Source organism: Manis javanica, chromosome 11, assembly GCF_040802235.1.
Source record: "Manis javanica isolate MJ-LG chromosome 11, MJ_LKY, whole genome shotgun sequence".
Classification (NCBI taxonomy): domain Eukaryota; kingdom Metazoa; phylum Chordata; class Mammalia; order Pholidota; family Manidae; genus Manis; species Manis javanica.
Genome location: NC_133166.1, coordinates 118,319,224 through 118,336,841, shown reverse-complemented (window position 1 = coordinate 118,336,841; position 17,618 = coordinate 118,319,224). Strand labels below are relative to the sequence as shown.

At 53.0% G+C, this 17,618-nt stretch overlaps 3 protein-coding genes and 1 long non-coding RNA gene across 5 annotated transcripts in view; 2 read left to right on the top strand and 2 right to left on the bottom strand.

The window, feature by feature from the left end:
- RAB3IL1 (RAB3A interacting protein like 1) overlaps positions 1–288 on the bottom strand; it is a 35,674-nt gene extending 35,386 nt beyond the window's left edge. Inside the window, exon 1 of one of the 2 annotated variants that reach the window (XM_073217660.1) lies at positions 146–288. The gene's annotated coding sequence lies outside the window, so the exon portion shown is untranslated. The remainder of the gene's footprint in view (positions 1–145) is intronic. The other variant, XM_073217659.1, reaches the window with a different exon arrangement.
- A 411-nt stretch (positions 289–699) lies between these two features.
- LOC108406284 (uncharacterized) overlaps positions 700–17,618 on the top strand; it is a 42,875-nt gene continuing 25,956 nt past the window's right edge. The window contains exon 1 of the long non-coding RNA XR_012123183.1: positions 700–934. This is a non-coding gene — a long non-coding RNA (uncharacterized lncRNA). The remainder of the gene's footprint in view (positions 935–17,618) is intronic.
- On the top strand, positions 5,243–13,927 carry BEST1 (bestrophin 1). The gene is given in 18 exon segments (XM_036995470.2): positions 5,243–5,264; positions 5,267–5,311; positions 5,314–5,383; positions 6,908–6,952; positions 6,954–7,102; positions 7,450–7,668; positions 8,262–8,379; positions 8,419–8,425; positions 8,777–8,854; positions 9,177–9,318; positions 10,693–10,778; positions 11,075–11,230; positions 12,893–12,937; positions 12,939–13,020; positions 13,023–13,179; positions 13,181–13,278; positions 13,281–13,370; positions 13,373–13,927. Coding segments are annotated over 18 exon segments (1,998 nt in total). The 3' UTR covers positions 13,762–13,927.
- FTH1 (ferritin heavy chain 1) lies at positions 14,793–17,463 on the bottom strand. Its single transcript, XM_073217661.1, has 4 exons — positions 17,162–17,463; positions 15,615–15,761; positions 15,221–15,346; positions 14,793–15,114 (listed from the first exon to the last, which is right to left on the bottom strand). The coding sequence occupies exons 1-4, from the start codon at positions 17,273–17,275 to the stop codon at positions 14,950–14,952; spliced, it is 552 nt and encodes a 183-aa protein (XP_073073762.1). The 5' UTR covers positions 17,276–17,463; the 3' UTR covers positions 14,793–14,949.

Genomic DNA, 17,618 nt, shown 5'->3' with positions numbered 1-17,618 from the left:
GTGTGCAGCATCCAGTCTGTTCATTCTCAGCACAGTTGTCTGGGAGAAGCCTGACCTGGGACGTTCCTCCTCCTCCTCACCTGCCCATTAGCCCCCGTTCTGAGCTGGTTGGGGAGCAGGGCTGCAGAAGGGGTCTGAGTCTCACCTGGCTGGCCTCAGTGGGACAGACTCTGTAGGGACAGGGCAGCTCGGAGATCTCAGCGTTCTTCCCAAGGCTGTGCTGAATCCTCTGGCCTTGTGTCTCTAGTTTAGCTGGCTCTGGCCTATTCCATGCTATTCTGTTGTTATTGGCAGGACTGGGCTGGATGAAACCGGCCCCTCCCTGCCTATCTTGGTCCCTACTGTCTTTCTGCAGGAGCCAGAGCTTATGCGTTCATCTCTCTGAATGTTGAATCTGTCCAGTCTTTCGGGGATCAAGGTGGCCTAGCTCTGGGGTAGAGGTGTTGTTGTGTCTTCCTTCGAGGCCTTGGGCTGGCAGCATCCCTGTGCTCTCCTGTCCAGCTGTGCCAAGCCCTCTCCTTTTCTTTCTTTGCTTTTGCCCTGTTTCTTCTGTGATTGGCCCAAGAGAAGGGTGTGGGCTGGCAGGTGTCCTATGTAGAGCCTGGAAGAGCATCTAGGCCTGGCTGGCCCACCCCAGGGTCCCCTGCCCACTGCCCACAGCCAAGCTGGTGCAGGCTGAGGCAGAGCCTGGAGGTGCACAGTGGCAAGCCCTCTGTGATGTACCTGTTGCCACGGAGATCCTAGATGACAAGGCCATATAGCATTCTTCCTCTGGAACCTCCGCCATCTGCCCAGCTCTGCTCTGCCTGCCCCCAGAGATGGCTCTGCTTGGGGGCTCAGGGGGCACGGGCTCTGCTGCAGTCAAAGTCCCTTCTGTGTGTCTCCCATCCCTTGGACCTCCCTTCAGCCTCAACAGAGACCACCACCCTAACAGGTAAGACTCAACCCCTCAAAAACTGACTCCACTGGAGAGGTGATAACAGGCAGTGGAAAAGGCACAGGATTCAAAATCAGCAGACACAGATTCCAGTCCAACCTGACTCTTTATACCTGTGTGACCTTGGAAAGGTAAGCCTTGAGCTTCAGCATCCTTGCCTGTAAAACATGGATAATAACACCAAACTGAACTGGCCCTCAGTAACGCCTCTGAGATTTTTCATGGGTTGTCCCCCTAATATGTAACACTCTTATATCCTCCTCAGCTCAAACTCCTCCTCATGCTTCAAGACCCAGCTCAAAAGCTCCCTTCTCTGTAAAAATTCCCCTGACCTCTGTGCTTGGCACAGACATTAGGCCTTGATGCTCTGTGTGAGTTATTTAAGTGTTTCCTAGGTCTTTATTCTACTATGAATTATGGAGGCAGGATCAGATTAGACTCAGTTCTGGCATTGGAAATGGTTTGTTGAATGACTATTTTGTGGAATGGAAATTAGAAGAGACTCACCCTGACTTGCTGGGGTCCCATCCTTGCAGGTGTCAATCCTGGAACCCTTCATCTGAGCATGGTTTGGGTCAGCCATAGCTTGCTGAGGCTTTTCTGTGTGCCCGGGCCATGCCTAGTTGGCTGGTGACATTTTCATGGTCAAGACCCAGTGGAAGAGACTTATGCCTGGGATGGGCCTATCCTAACACTGGAATGGGGCCAGGAGCAGCTTCTCATGGGGTGTCCCTGGGGGTTATCCTGGGGCACCTGTGCAGGGGTGGGGGTGCTGAGGCAATATTATCAACTGGTCCTGGTTGAATTTGGGGATATTTTCAAGTAACCTGTGGTTCAGGGGAAAGAGAGGGAGGAATCTATTGTCTCCCATTGTCTTCCTGTAGCTCCATAGCTGCTGGTTAGGGTCAAGGAGAAGGAGGAACCATCCAGGGCCAGCTCCAAGGTCCACACGGGTTCTGATAATCCAGGGCCAGCTATTCAAGGGCGCCCTCTAGTGGCCACCATGGGGTAGGCAGGAATCTGACCCCACAAAAAGGCGGGTTTTCGATTTATTTCTTCAACTTCTGCAGAATGGGCATCTCTGAGCCAGGCATGGAGCCAGGCACATGTTCAATTTTAATTAAAAATATATTAACCATCTGCTAAGTGGAAAAATCTCTCTCGAGTGTTGATATGTGTATGGGGGGAGGGGATACCAAGTAGGGAAATATCCCCTTATTAGTGATTCTCAACCCACACTGTCTATTAACCCGATTGAATCCAGAGGGGTGGGGACAGAGGCACCAGGGGCTTGTAGACTTTCCACAGGAAGTTAACAGGCTTCCAAGAGAGCCACTGGTTCGGAGAGGGAGCTAAAACATTTCCCATCCTTCATTCTCACCACTGAGGTAGATGTCATTGCCCCATTTTGCAGATAAGGAGACTGAGACTCAGATGAACCCTCTCCCTAGGTGAGTTAAGGACAGCGCTGGGAAACCTGTCCCATCACAGCACAGGCAGCAGGAATGCAGCAGATACTCCTAAAAGGTCCCTGATCTCTGATAAGCCACCCTCATAACAGCAAAGGCATTACTGTTTGCTGTGATTAGAAAGTATCTGAGGTCGTTGTGGAATAATTGTTTTTCTTCAGGACAAAGAATTATAAAGGCAAAAGTGTTGTACACAAAAATCACTGGCAATCTAGCATCATTAACACTTAGGAGTATGTCATCGGAGAGAGAAGCAGGGGGAGAGAGGGGGAGGCGGGGCATGTATTTTAAGGCTGGGTCACAGTGTAAATCAGGGCCTCTGAAGGCTACTGCCCTCAGAATCCCCTCAGAGCTCTTTAGAAATGCAGTACCCTGCAGACTGCAGAATCAGACTCTGGAGAAAGATCCTGAGAAGCTGCATGTTTAATAAATCTTCCAGGCCATTCTTTATTATCATTATTATTAAGGTATCATTGATATACACTCTTATGAAGGTTTCACATGACCAACACTGTGGTTACTCCATTTACCCATATTATCAAGTCCCCCCCACACACCCCATTGTAGTCACTGTCCATCAGTGTAGTATCCAGGCCATTCTTTTTTTTTATTATTATTAAGGTATGATTGATATACACTCTTGTGAAGGTTTCACATGAAAAAACAATGTGGTTACTACATTTTCCCATATTATCAAGTCCCCACTCATACCCCAATGCAGTCACTGTCCATCAGTGCAGCAAGTTTCCAGGCCATTCTTTTGGCCATTGAAGACCAAGAGCCATTGCTGCTCTGAGCTTTCATTTAGCACAAGAGGAGCATGTCCTAGATACCCATCACTTTCAGTGGCTTAGGAGGGCTCTCATGAATGGACTGATGTATTAAAATGTATGGAACCACCTGCTAAGATATTAATCGGCTGCCCTTGGGCACCTGGGTCATACTCCCCTTTTGCATGGGCTGGCTGTGAGCCAGCAGCATAAATACCAGGGCTGCTGTGTCATCCAGCACCAAGCCCAGCACCCCCACAGCAGCCCCCTGCCCCCCTTCTTCCATAGCACTAACTCGATACTGCTAGCCAATAATGGCTCCAGTAGCCTATGATGTCACTGGCAGCCAATCAGATCTCCTCACCAGGATGTGCAGAATTCTCTCACCCTTCCCCAGGGGATAGAATTCTAAAGCAAAGCTATGTTTTCAGATAGGGACACTGAGGCCTGGAGAAGATTAGAGGCCCACCCAGGGTCACCACACACAGGTGACATTGCCAGGACTTCCAACTGAAGTCCAGGGTTTCTACGGCCCACAGTGCTGTCAGTGCCCCACATGGCCTGGGCAGAGGTCCCCCGATCTCTAGATAGTTTCTAGCACAGGAGAGAGGCCCAGGGCCCCAGTCACAACAGCTTCCTGGAAAGACCTCAGGGACCAGAAACAGATCCCTCAATCTCTGAATTTTAGGGCCCAGACCTAAAAGGGCAGAATTGGCAGGGCCTGTGGTAGAGGGGGTATGCCCCCAGCTCCGGTCCTGGTCTTGGCCTCATGCCCCCCAGGAAGGAAGGAGAGGGGCCCGGCCACACTGTGCTGGGCCGCTCCTTATGGGCAGATTAAGAGGAGGGCCAAGACAAGGGCTCCTTTGTGGAGGCCCAGGCTTAGGGAGTCACGTGACTGTTCAGCACACACATGGCAGAGCCGGCCCCTAAGCATGGGCAGGGACACTGGCCACAGGACCCCAGAGAGGCCCACCACTCCAGTGGCCAGACATGTTGCGGGATCACCTGGCCAGCCTGAAGCCCCACTGTGAGTAGGGGTTGCCCCAATGGCCGGGCTGGGGTTTTGGGGCCTTTAGGGTGCATGAGTGTCCCTGCCTAAGTGTCTGAGAGGTGATGTTACACACAGGCGGTATGTGTGGCAGGTGTGTGGGCCCCTGTGCGTCTGTGCAAAGGCTCTGAGGTAGGAATGAGCTTGGTACACACCAGGCACAGAGAGACGGCCGCTGCGGCTGCTTCTGAGCAAGTGGGGGGAGGGTGGGCGTCAGGCTTTCATCACTGTTCTCACTGAGCACCTCCTGTGAGAACACAGTGGGAGCTGCCACTCTCGGAGGGGATGAGGGGGAAAACAAGCAGAGGTCCTGCAAAAGGTAATTGCAAGTGTAACATAACAAATGCTGTCTATGCATAAAAATCGAGCAAGGTAAGCAAAGTGCGCCAGTGGCTCTGAGATGCTATTTCCAGGTAGGGCGGGGGGATATCCTTTCCTAGGAGGTGACCTGAAGTGGGAGCGAGCCACGTAGTTAGATCAGGAGGGGCATTTTTCAGGCAGGAGGACAGGGAGTCAGTAAACAGTATTTGACAGCTCTGTTCTGGGCCTCGGGGACAGGACCGTGGACAAGACTGACCAGGCCTCTTACTAATTCTTGCCCCAGGGTGGTTGAGGGAGTCTGGGGAGCTAATGAACAAGATGGCTCAGGACACTTTCTGGCTCTGAGGACAGAGTCCAGCGTGTGGACATTGCTGTTCTCCCGGCCTTTGTCATACAATTAAGGGCACAGACCTACCTGTGTCTTCCCTTCCAAGGCTGTGGGCAGCCTCTGGGCTTATTTCCCTGGTTCCCCACCTTCCTCAGGCAGGCAGAGTCAGAGTGGCCTTTGAGGCCACTTCACCCCCCTCCCATGTCCCGAAGGGAGAGCTTAAGGCCCAGAGCAGGGAATAGTCCTGACTAAGGTCACTCATGAGGCTGGGACGAGCTCTGACCAGGCCCCTGCCCCTCCTGGTCCCCCTTCAGTGTCCCTCTCTGCTGCCAGAACCCAAGCCCACCAGCGGCAACCCAGTGGCTGGCCATGACCATCACCTACTCAAGCCAGTGGCTAACGCCTGCTTAGGCTGCTCTGCCTGTGTGCTGCCGTGCTGGGAGGCGGCATCTACAAGCTGCTGCTCTGTGCAGCTTCCTGCTCATGCTACACCTTCCACTTCATTTACAAGTACAGGAGGCGGGCTGCGGCCAGGGCCCAAGAGGGGTGCAGCTGGGTGCTGGAGCAACTAGGGGGCCTCCCAGCCATCCAGGGGCCCATGCATCAGAGACAACAAGCTGAGCTGCGCTTGTGGCCAAGCCCTGGGGGCTGGGAGCTGGGGGGAGGGACAGGAGGAGGCAGACTGGGAGGGAGCACAGCTCAAAGCAGGTTGGGGGTGTCTCAGACCCCCTTTCCTCCAACCCAGGCAGCGGCCCTGGAACCCAGGCCTTCCCTGGTCCCTCTCAGCCAGCCCATTTTCTGGAATCCCACAGGCTCACAGGCACAGACCATACTTTTTATTCCCCAATAAAAATGTTGATTTAAATAGTAAAATATAGGACAGATACAATCACAGAAAATACGAATAGGATTTTAAATGGAAAAAGCTTTAATGACTGCAATGGATTAAGCAATGTCAAATACATATGATTCTTGAGTTCATAATGATCGTCCTAATAACAAAGCACATTGATTCCCTTTGGTTGTTACTAGTGCACCGATATACTTAAACAGACAGAAAAACAAACTATACTTTATTTTTAGAGCAGTTTTAGGTTCACAGTAAAACTGAGCAGAAGGTACAGAATTCCCCTATAGCCTTGTACCCACCCATACACAGCCTCTCCCACTATGAACACCCCACAGCAGTGGTATCTTTGTTGTAACAGATGACCCCATGTGGACACACCATTGTCAAAGTCCATAGTTCACATTAGGGTCTACCCTTGGGGGTGTATATTCCATGGGTTTGGGCAAATGTGTAAAGACAGGCATCCCCATGGCCTGTCTTTGTGTCACCGCCCTCAAAACCCTTTGGGCTCTGCCTAGTCAGCCCTCCCTACCATACATGTCTAAAGACCGAATACTCCGTTTCATCCTGCCTTCAAACTGTCCTTTGGGTCCTTTAAAAAGGTCTATAGTGCCCTGGTGGGGAGGGAGGGAGAAGGGGACTGAGGGGTATTATGTTCAGTACACATGGTGTGGGGGTCACGGGGAAGACAGTGTAGCACAGAGAAGGCACATAGTAGATCTGTGGTATCTTGCTGCACTGAGGGACAGTGGCTGCATTGGGGTATGGGTGGGGACTTGATAGTATGGGTAAATATAGTAGCCACATTGTTTTTTCATGTGAAACCTTCATAAGAGTGTATATCAACCATACCTTAATAAAAAAATTTTTTAAAAGTCAACAGTGCCAACAACTGACTTGTTCAATAGGACCCCCTTTTCTACAACCTCATGGAAAACCTCCCTAGAGGGCTTCCTCCAGCCGTGGAGCAGAGGCCTCGTTGGGTTTCGGGGCTGCCAGAAGAGGAGTGGGATGCGGCTCAGAACAGAGGAGGGACCTCAGGCCCCTCCAGGGAAAGGGACAGGGTGGGGGTGGGGCAGCACAGAGGCAGCCACACCCCGACTGTGGGCCTGACTGGCCCCGGGACCCGTCTCGACATGGCCTCCCAGTGTCTGCACATCTCCACCTTCTCAGCCCCACCGCAGGATGGCTCTTACTGATGAGCAGCACGTGATGTTCGAGCAGCTGACTGCATTGCAACAGCTACCCCCAGCCCATTCCCATTTCCTTCCTGCTGGGCGAGCGCCCCCTTCCGCGTGTCGGTCTGGGGGCTCCAGGCTCCAGACTGGCGGACCCCCGGAGCAAGCTGGGGAAGGCCAGTGGCATGTCAGTGCCTCTCGGTAGTTCAGGGAAATGGGGAGGCTGCAGCCAGGCGGACTTGTCAGACACTGGGAAGGACGACCTGCTGTTCGCACTCAAGACCCACTTTATGAGGGCTGCGCGGACGTTATAGTCCCTGGAGCCTCTGCGCAGGAGGGGAGGGGTCTGGCGGATTTCTGGGACAGACAGAAGGGCCCCAGAGGAAGAACTTAAGACCCTTGGGCCCTCATGCGGGTCTCTTACGGTCTTTCCCTCCTGGACATCTGCCAGAAGGGTTGGGGCTGGGCCTGCCCCCATTAGAAAGTTGGAGAAATCGAGGCATAGCCCTCGCTGGTTCCTGGCCGCAGCCTGGGCCCTCGGCCCCTAGCTCCCCGCCCCTCCTGCTGGTGGAACCTGTCCGAGCACCTGCCCTGGCCCGACAGCCTCACGAACTTGGCGTCGAGCCTCATAGAGGACAGGACGAGCCCGGTTTTGTGTGCGGAGCACGCTCCCAGACTACGCCAACCTGGCACAGGACGCATTCTGCACAGCAGGGCCGGCGCCGCTGGCGCCAAGCGCTTTCCCAGTTCCCAGCATTCGGTGAAAGGTGAAAGCCTGTGGGCTGCCGGGGCGCTGCCGGGGTCGGGGGCGGAGCCGGAGATGGGTGCAGCCAGAGGCCCCTGGGCTGGGGCTGGGGGCACCAGGAGCAGAACAGAATCGAAACCCCGGGGTGGAATCGGGCTGGGCGAAGTCAGGGGCCTGAGAGTGGGGCGAGGCCAGGAGCCGACCCTTGGAGAACGTTAAAGACCCTTGAGGGAAGAGGGAACAGCCCAGTCTGAGAGCGGGGCCTTGGGTACTGGTGAGAAAGTCGGGTCTACTTCCCTGTGCCCTCCCCGTTTCCAGTCTGCACGTCTAGGACTTCAGTTTCTCGCCTTCCCTCGGCCTTGCCTGACCTGGTCCTGATGATCAGACAGACCCCTCTCACGTGCTGAGCCCAGAACAGCACATTATAGGTACTCAATAATTATTTGTTGAAAGAAAGAGGGCGGCGAAGGGTCTCCGAGATCCCTGTGGAATTGGGCCTGAACCCTAGACCCCGGCAGGGCTGGCTCTGGCTACCTCGGCCAGCCACCCCTTCTGCAAGGTACCCCCTCCCATTTGCTTCTTGGCTGTACCCTGCAGGCTTTTAACTCAATCACTTAGAAAAGTTCAGCTTGCCACCCAACATGTTCTGGGTGCCTTGGATGTAGTTTGCCAACCTGCCACTGAAAGCATGAATTGGAGGTCAAGTCCGGGACTCTGTCCTGCTCCAGAGCCTGCCAGACATGAGTCCACTGCACAGGTGCGGCTGCTGCAGGCTGGGGGTGTGCTGTGCCCCAGGTGGAACAAGGCTGCCTACCAAGAGGCTTGAACCTCTGAGGGTCTTCCTACAGCCTGCCCAGGGATTGTTAGGGTCTTTTTAGCAAATTCCACAGCCAAAGGTTGTCCCTTTCCCAAATCCTCCTCCCATCCTCTCCTAAAGTGAGCCTCTGAGATCTTGGTTCCTTTTTGATAGATGAAGAGGCTGAGGCACAGAGAAGTTAGTGAGCTTCCCATGACCACACAGCCAGGGCTGGACCATGAGCACCAGACTTTGGTACCTGGGGAAGAGCTGGGGGGTGAGCCTGGCAGAGCACATGGCAATCAGAACCCCAGCCCTCCCTTCTGCCCCCCAGGAGATGAACACCTTGCATACTCAGTGTGGACAGTTGTATGCCTACCACTGGATCAGTGTCCCACCAGTGTACATGCAAGTGAGGACTAGGTGGGTGAAGCTTCCCCATTGGGAAACTGAGGCTAGGAGGACCCAGGAAGCAGTCTGTCATGGGAAGGGCTCACTGGGAAGCTAAGAGGCTTAGACTGGGAGTCAGGTCTGGACTTCACAGGTTCTTTTTGGTGCCAAGTTCGAAGAGTCCCAGAGCTGTTGCCTGGTCTAGCCCAGTGGAAGCAGAGTGATTATCCCCGTTTTAGAGAAGAGATCACAGTCACATGGGTGTGCAAATCAAAGCAAGGCCTCCTCCTCCCATCCTCAGGAGCACCCAGCCCATTCCTGCTGCTTCCTCCTTTCGCTCCCAGCTGGTGGGCATGGTGGTGTACATTTCCTTTCCGCGCCTGATCGGGTGGCAGTTCCTGGATGCAGCCAAGGCCTACCCTGGCCGTGAGCTAGACCTTGCGCTACCTGCCTCCACGGTCCTGCAGTTCTATGCTGGCTGAAGGTGTAACTCTTTGGAACAAGGCTGGGCTGTGGCGAGGCTGGCGGGGTCCTAGCCAGTCAGGAAAGGAGAGTCTCAGACGTGGAAAGTGTGGTGCTGGACCCCAACCACGACCTTCTGGTCCACTTTTTCCCCGTGTCCTTATATTTGAAGAAGCTGAGACCCAAAGGGAAGCGGGACCTGCTTGAGGCCTGTGTCTGATCTCAGTGCCTCACCTGAGACCTGGAACTGAACAGGCAGCAGAAACATGGGGAAAGTTGTCATCAAACCACTTGATGCCTCCTCCAGAGAATGTTCTGGAGGAACAAGGAATGCATGGGATATGAATGGCAGTGGCAGGCCCTGCTGGTGAGGCAACTTCTCACTGTCCCCAGAATTAGGCTCTTTTCCCACATTGTCCCTCTGCTTGGTAAAACAGAAGTCCTGAAGTTAACCACCCCCGGGCCCCACCCTTTAGAAGGCGTGGTAGCACCACCTCCCCTTACTTGAGATGTCTGTTGCGGGGTGGTGTGATGGGGTGGGGGACAGGGGGTCTCATCTCCACCCCAAGTGGTTTATCCAAGTATTCCTTCCCACTGGATCCAGTACTCTTCCGCCTAGGAGTTCTGAATAATAGTTTCCTCTCCTGTCTTTTTCTTTCCTTCCATTTCTCACCTACTCTCCATCTCTTCCTTTCTTTTGTTTTGTGGCATTGGCAGTGGTGGGTCTCCCCTCTGCCCCTCCTGTCCATGCTACACACATGCACACACACACACACACACACACACACACACACACACGGCTATTCAGGCCACAGCCTCCCCCAGTCATCCTTGGTTTCCACAGATCACACCATTTTTCTGCTTGAAATTCTCCAGTGGTGCCCCAGTGACTGCAGGATGTCCCTCGAACTCTTAGGGCAGCTCAAGCCACTGTGGGGCTTTGTTAGGGGACTTCAGAGGTTACTATACAGGTATTTGTCCACCCGGGCCCCCCTTTACTTTAGCACAGCCTCAGCACATCTGTCACATTAGAAAGGAAGGAACTAGTGATGTTTGAAGACATGAATGAGTAAATGAACAAATGCATCAAATTAGGCAACTCCATGGAAGATCCAGGGAAGAGAGGCAAAAGTGGTGACTCGGCTGAGTGACACGCTCTAGGACAGCTCTGGGTATTCAAGGAAGGGCTGGTTCAAGAGAGTCAGAGGGGCTTGGGCTCCGTGTCCAGAAGGGAAGGGGTCTGTGAGCAGGTGGGTGGCTGGAGCCCTTACACCACGGCTTTGGAGATAGTGGTCAGGCAGGAAGGGCAGCACGGTGGGTGTGCAGATGGCAGGAGCCAAGGTTTAAGGGTGGGAAGAAAGGCTGCAGGTTCTAGCAGGATTCCCAGAGCTGCACCAGTCCCCAAGGTGGCAGAGCAGCTCATCAACCCATTTGGAGAGGATGATGCTGACTTTGAGATTAACTGGATTGACAGGAGCTTGCAGGTATCGGGGGAGAGAGCCTGACCCATGGATCCTCCCCAAACTGAACCCAGGAAGGGGACCTACAGTTCTGTAGGGAGACTGCACTGTGAATTCTCCCCCACCCCCAGCCAACCATTCACTTACAGGATTCTCACCCCAAGTTTTGAGACTACCAGCAGGCACTGGTCTCTCCATTTCACAAGTACGTAAACAGGCCCAGAGAGAAGGCAGTGACCTCTTGAAGTCATCTGACAAGCCCGTGGCCCTGCTCACACTGGCCTTCCTGTTGGACTTCTCCCTCTGTCCCCGGCAACCAGGTGTCCCTGTTGGCTATGAACGAGATGCACCAGGACCTGCCCCCGATGGAGAGGGACATGCACTGGAATGAGCTAGAACCATATCCCCCCTGCACAGCCGCTTTTGCCCAGTCTCACCGACCCTTCTTTTTAGGCTTCACCTTCAACATCAAGTGGGCAGTGCTAGAGAACCACTGTGGTGGCTAGAAGGCCCCAAGTGTGAGGCCCTAAGAACAGAATAGCACTAGCTCATACATGCTGGGTACTGAGTGCTGGGTACTCTACTAGGTACTTTAAGCTCTTTATATGTATTATTTTTGTTTCCTCCCAATGACCCTGGTTGGTTATCTCCAGTTTTCAGATGACTAAGTCCAAATTTAGAGAGGGTAAGTAGGTTGTCCAGCCCAAGGTCCCATAGCTAGCAAGTGGCATATATACACCAGGTGAGTCTCGTTCCACCTCCGCATCCTTAACTCTTACTTACCTTGTGCTGCTTAGTAACTCCTAAAGCTGTAAGTTTTTAGGTACCTCCAGCCTAAGCCCCCCATGTCCAGAGTTGGACACTGGGGACCAGAAAGAGAAGGGAGTTATTTAAGGACAGTCAGTGGTAGTGATACAGCTGGGATGTCAGGGCCTGGTTCCATGACTCTGGTCCAGAATTGTTTTCTGATAAGCTAGGTGCATGGATGGGGAGTGGAAGAGGACGTCTCCGGATGGGGAGGGGCAGCAAGCATGTCCCAGTGGGAGGCGGGGTCATCACTGGTATCTTCTGGGTAGGCTCTGTGCGCACAGTACAGGCCTCGGGTCACCCACAGCAGCCAAACTTTCTTCCACGTGGTTCCTATTTCCCTGGTCAGAATCCGTCTGCCCAGGATGAGACAGTGGAGAGGACTTGGAGAGGGCTGGTGTGTTTCAGGGTTCCCTTCTGCAGTGTTAAGCACTGTTCTGTCCTTGAGAATTCTCTACTACTAAGCATTATTCTCTTTTAAAAACTGAATATCTTATTACGCTGTAATTAGATTTAGCTAGAGCCCCTAGATGGTGTGAGGAAGGTTTGAAAAAGTGATCAAGTGAAGGTTGGAGGCTTGCTTAGGTCAGAAGCATTTCTGGGGGTCACCTTTGAGTTTTATATGGTCTATACTCCAGCAGCCTAAGGTTGGATGGGGGAAGATGGATCACAGACAATAATGATGCGTAGAACTTGCCAAGGATCACAGTTTAGTAAGGGAGCTCAAACCCAAGGCTCAGGCTCTAAATACAAGGTACAAAGTACCAGATGTCTGGAAAAGGGACAGAACACAGAACAGAGACCCACCCAGCTGGACCTGGAGCTGGGCTGTGAAGCACGGGGAGAATTTGGACACAGGCAAGGGCAGGCCACACTGTGGGGTAGGGGGGCCTGCTCTTGCGGAGTAAAGGCCTTGGGCTCCCAGCAAGCCAGACTTCTCTCCCTGTGGATGCTGGTCCCCAGTTGGAACCACAAGTCCTTAGCTTACTCAGAGCCACTCCTGGGCCTCATCCTACCTGGGGACTAGTAGTTCGGATTGCCTGGAGTGAGGGGTTTTAAAGGGGAGACATGGTGAAGGAGAGGAAGCCCTTAAATGCCAGGCTAAGGAGTTTAGGTATTAACATGGGCAAAAGGGAGCTGCAGACAGTTGAGCTGCGCCAGCAGGGATTAATTGCAAGGTGCAGATGGGTCAGGAGGAAGGTGAGTCCAGGGTATTGTGAGGAACACGGTGTCCCTGGCCTGGGCCAGGTGGAGAGGGAAGGGGTGAGGAAGGCAGGCCAGGTCCGGCCTCTGTCCCCCCACCCAGCCCTGAGTCTCCTGCTTCTTTCCAGTCGGCACAAGAACAGATGTTTCAGCCAAATCAGGAGGAGCAGGAGGAGGAGTCACACGGGCATCTGTGGCCGCTTCCTAGGGCTGCAGTCCCATGGCCACCATCCCCTCAGGACAAACTCGAAGAGCAAACCAGCGGCCCAAGAAAGAAGTCCCTTCTCCACGAGGGCAAGCCCAAGAACCTTGGGGGAACCGGACACAAGCCTTGGGACCAGGAAGACAGCAAGGCCTGGGAGCTTACGGAGGAGGATGCCTTCAAGTCCGCTGCATTGTGTGGGAGGTCAGGCTACCGGTGCCCCAGCCACCCCTCAGCCCCACCCTGTGGTCTTCCCACCCGGAGGTCCAGGCAGAGCCTCAGGCAGGGATGGCACTGTCAAAGGCCAAAGCCTATACCACCTGTGGCTCCTGGGACTCGAAGTCTGAATTGCTCCCACAGTGCTGGGGCCTCAGCGGAGCACCCAGAATTGGGTCACATGAAGAAAACTCGTTTAACCTGATGGACATGCCAGAGGCCCCTGAACATCTTAGAGAACCACATTTGGAACAACTGATCATCAGCATACGCACTATACTCAAAGCTCTTGTAGATCCTTATTGGGCCTTGGAAAGCAAGTCTTCCACCCAAACCAGGGTCACCAGGTTCCCCCCATGGGCGGCACCCACCACTTCCCTTGCTCTGAGCCTACCATTCCTACATGAGTTCCCAAAGGTCCCGTCGCTGCCAGAACACGCTGGATCTACACCCAGTGCTGGCTTGGGGCACACACCTCGCTGCCTAAGCAGGAGTCCTAGGGAAGTGTTGGGGATGTTCACTCTTCACCCAAGAGCCCGACATCCCCAGGACGACTTCCCTGGGACCCAGGGAAGATGAGGTGGCCCTGACAGGACCAATGCTGGGCAAAGGACTGGCAGGCGAGACCTAAGATGGCGGACAGATGGTATCCCCAGGCCCAGCTCTCAGCACAGGCAGCCGACCCAAAACCACAGGGCAGAACTCAACCTCACCACCAAGGCTTAGCATGTGAACGCTCCCCCATATACTCACCGGGGTCCTGAAACACCCCTGGGAATTGGCAGATGGCACCAGGAGGGTGTCCAGGTCCTTTGTGGTATTTCACTGCTTTGGGAACCTCACTTCAATGTGCTCTTCCTGCTTCCTTGGGGTCAGTCCAAAGCTGTCATGAAACCACCAGACGTTTCCCTTTATTCCAGATTTCATGGTAACTCACCGATGAGACCCACCCCACCACAACCCCATCTTGTGGGAAGTGTAACTTCCTGTTTCTATATTTTCAGGCAGTTACTTCAGTCAGTACAACTTTGCGATTGAAAACTTACAAGGGCTAGTCTGTCTTGTGCCGAGGACTAGGCACTCAGAGCTCTGTAGTCTTCCAGTACTTGCTGGTTTTTAATACTGTCTCAGCCTTTGCCGTCACTCACAGTAACTTTCTCAAAATCCTCAGTAGGGATGAAGTACACTTCCAGCCTGTTTCCCAAGAGGGACATGTCACTGACCTGGTCTTACCTGCATGTACACAGGCAGGACACTGATCCAGTCATGCTGGTTCATAGCCACGTAGCTGTCCACTCTTAATGGGTTTTCTGTGGCAGCCTGGATTAAATGGTTAGTTTAATGGATAATGAAAATAGTTTCAATTCAATGTCTTTTGTACATAAAGACTGTGAAGGCTAGAATGAACTAGAAACATGTAATTCGAAACACCAAGTTCAGAATCAGGAGTCCTTAAGTCCTGTCTGAATTCCATAACCCATGTTTGGTATCTTTCCCAAACTCAGGAGTTTAATAGGAATTCTCCTTAGATGTTTTATTTTGATGTAACTGACTCAGTGAAGACGGCCAGATACAGTTCTAGCCCATCCCAAGAAATCAAAGACAACCACTGGGTACCAAATTTCTTTATTTGAAGGAATGGTACAAATTAAAGGACTTAGATGTTTTGGTAAAATTTATAGAAAAGGTACAGGTAATCCCAGCATGCAGGCACTGCCTTGGGAACCAGGGAAGTCACCCTGTGGCTCTGGGAAGCCAGACTAAGGCTTAGCTCTGGTTATCACCGTCTCCCAGGGTATGCTTATCAAAGAGATACTCTGCCATGCCAGATTCGGGGGCCCCCATCTTGCGCAAGTTGGTTACGTGGTCACCCAATTCTTTGATGGATTTCACCTGCTCATTCAGGTAATGAGTCTCAATGAAGTCACACAACTAGAAAACAGAATGGGGAAGAAAGTTACCATTTAAGTACCGTTTAAGTTTTCCCAGTCTCTAAGGCAGATTATCCCCTATTTACTCCCAAGTGGCCAATACGCACATGAGGGTCATTTTTGTCAGTAGCCAGTTTGTGCAGTTCCAGTAATGACTGATTCACACTTTTTTCCAAGTGTAACGCACACTCCATTGCGTTCAGCCCATTCTCCCAGTCGTCACGGTCTGGTTTCTGGAAGAGAGGTTAGGTCACTGCACCTGCGGTCTTACCCAGTCAGCCATGAAAGTTACTGTGCTTCTGCAAAAAGGTCCCGTTTCCCAACAATAGCTTCTAATTTGACATTCCGGCCCGTCACTGTTTGCCTGCTTTAAACGGAAAGGTAGGCCTAAAAAAAACACAAAAGCCAAAAGACCTAAGACCAACTGCCAGTCGGAGTAATTTCTGACACCCGAGGACTGCTAGACAGATGAAGCATGACATCCATCCTAGGATCTCTTACCTTGATATCCTGAAGGAAGATTCGACCACCTCGCTTGTTCTGCAGCTTCATCAGTTTCTCAGCATGTTCCCTCTCCTCGTGAGACTGGTGAAGAAAATACTTGGCAAAGTTCTTCAAAGCCACATCATCGCGGTCAAAGTAGTAAGACTGAAAGTGGAACATGAACATGTTAGGGATTCCCAAAGGCAGGCAGGTAATCAGTCTGAAAGCCCAACCTTCCTTCTCAAAGTCCAGCAAGAAGAGGTCTATGCCTGAAGAGGCTGGGGACAGGTCGTGTTCCTAGATTGAATAGAACGGTTGTTTCTGCTCTAAAATACCAAAATGAAAACTGACCCTTAAAGTTTACTACAGAGAACCTTTAGCATATCATAGAATTTGCCTCTGTCTTAAGGATCTGTAATTAGTTCTTACAGTCAGTGTCAAATTCATGAGTTAGAATATTTGCCCTGCACTTAAAGAGTCTTCCTCTAGCTTCTCCCAGATTAGCCCATGTAAAATGAGCTTTGCCAGCTCACAGCAGACCGACTTATAAAACTATCCAGCTAAGCACGGTGATAACTGTGGACGGCGCGCGGCGCTGATATATATACATTACCAGTAAAAGCAAAAATTTCATTCAGTTTTAGACACTTGCTGTACTGTGTTCCCTGAAATGGAATGGCAGTCACAGAAATCGAGGCCTGTTGTCAAATCCACTCGGAACATGTCTATTCCGGGATAAGGTGCACAATCATGAGACAATTCTTAACTAAAACTCCCATATCACACCACCTAAAACGAGGATTTTTGAAAATTGAATCCACTGATTACTGCATGGAAAACTTCCTTATCCAGTAATGATTGGTGGGCTTTATCCAAGAACTAAGGGTTCAATTAAAGGGCCACAGTCTTGGGGTTAAGACACAAAAAATGATTAAAAATTAAGTGCCCAGGTACAAGGATGGCTGACTATGACTATTTTGTGTAGGCACAGTGGGAGATTTCTAGAAATAAAGCTTCAATTCAGGTGGGACTTAGAGATAAGCAAAGAGAGGGGTAAAAACGGCTGGCCGGGAGTGCTCGGCCCACGGAGATAAGCCACTTTAGCACGGCCTCCAAGGATGCTATTCGACACCATTACCCAGCAGGCTCCGCCATACCCAGGGGGATGGGAAGTCCTCTCCGCCCCCACAACTTAATCAAACGGAGGGCCTCCAGACCCACGTGACCGAACGCAGAGAGGGGATGGAAATGCAAAAACCCATCTTCCTAACTGCGGGGGTGCATAGGTTGCATGCATTGCAACCCCGGGATTTCAGGACACCGAGCTCTCTCTAAACATAAAGAGGTGCACAGGGGCAGCCCCGGCCTATGAGGGGTATCCCAGGGGACAGTCGGAAGGGCTAACTGCCCGGAATCTCTGAGCAAGGGAAGATCTAGAAGACCTCGAGCGGCCTCCGTTTTCCCGAAGGGAGGGGCGCACGAAGGCGGGAGAGTCGGCCCAGTAGCCACACCCACGCCCCGCCCGCAGAGCCCGTGCCCGCCCCGCGCGGGCCGCCCGCGCTCACCATGGACAGGTAGACGTAGGAGGCGTAAAGCTCCAGGTTGATCTGGCGGTTGACGGCGGCCTCCGAGTCCTGGTGGTAGTTCTGGCGCACCTGCGAGGGGGACGCGGTCATCATGGCGGGCGGCTGAGAAGCGGCGGCGGAGGCGGAGGCTGCGCGGCGCTGGAGGCCTTGGAGCGGTCAGAGGGCTCTGTGAGGAGGTGGCGGAGGGCTGGGCTGGCTCTGGGCAGCCGGCCGGGGTGGGGGACGAGCGCCGGGTTCCGTCCAAGCACTGTTGAAGCAGGAAACCGCGGCGACTCTCGACGAAGACTGTGGCGCAGGCGGCCGCCGCGGGCTCTTATAGCCGGAGCGGGCGTCAGGCCTCCTGGCCAATCACACCGCCCCCCCCGCCCGCCTTGGCGCGGAGCACCGCCCCTTCCGGTGGGCCCGCGGCCGCTCCCCAGTAGGGGCGGGAGGTGGG

Excerpts from the sequence above, each read along its gene's own strand:
- FTH1 (XM_073217661.1), bottom strand. The coding sequence starts at position 17,275 with ATGATGACCGCGTCCCCCTCGCAGGTGCGCCAGAACTACCACCAGGAC. Across the intron at positions 15,762-17,161 it reads CCTACGTCTACCTGTCCATG|TCTTACTACTTTGACCGCGA; the intron begins GTGAGCGCGGGC and ends TTCCACTTTCAG. Across the intron at positions 15,347-15,614 it reads TCTTCCTTCAGGATATCAAG|AAACCAGACCGTGACGACTG; the intron begins GTAAGAGATCCT and ends CCTCTCTTCCAG.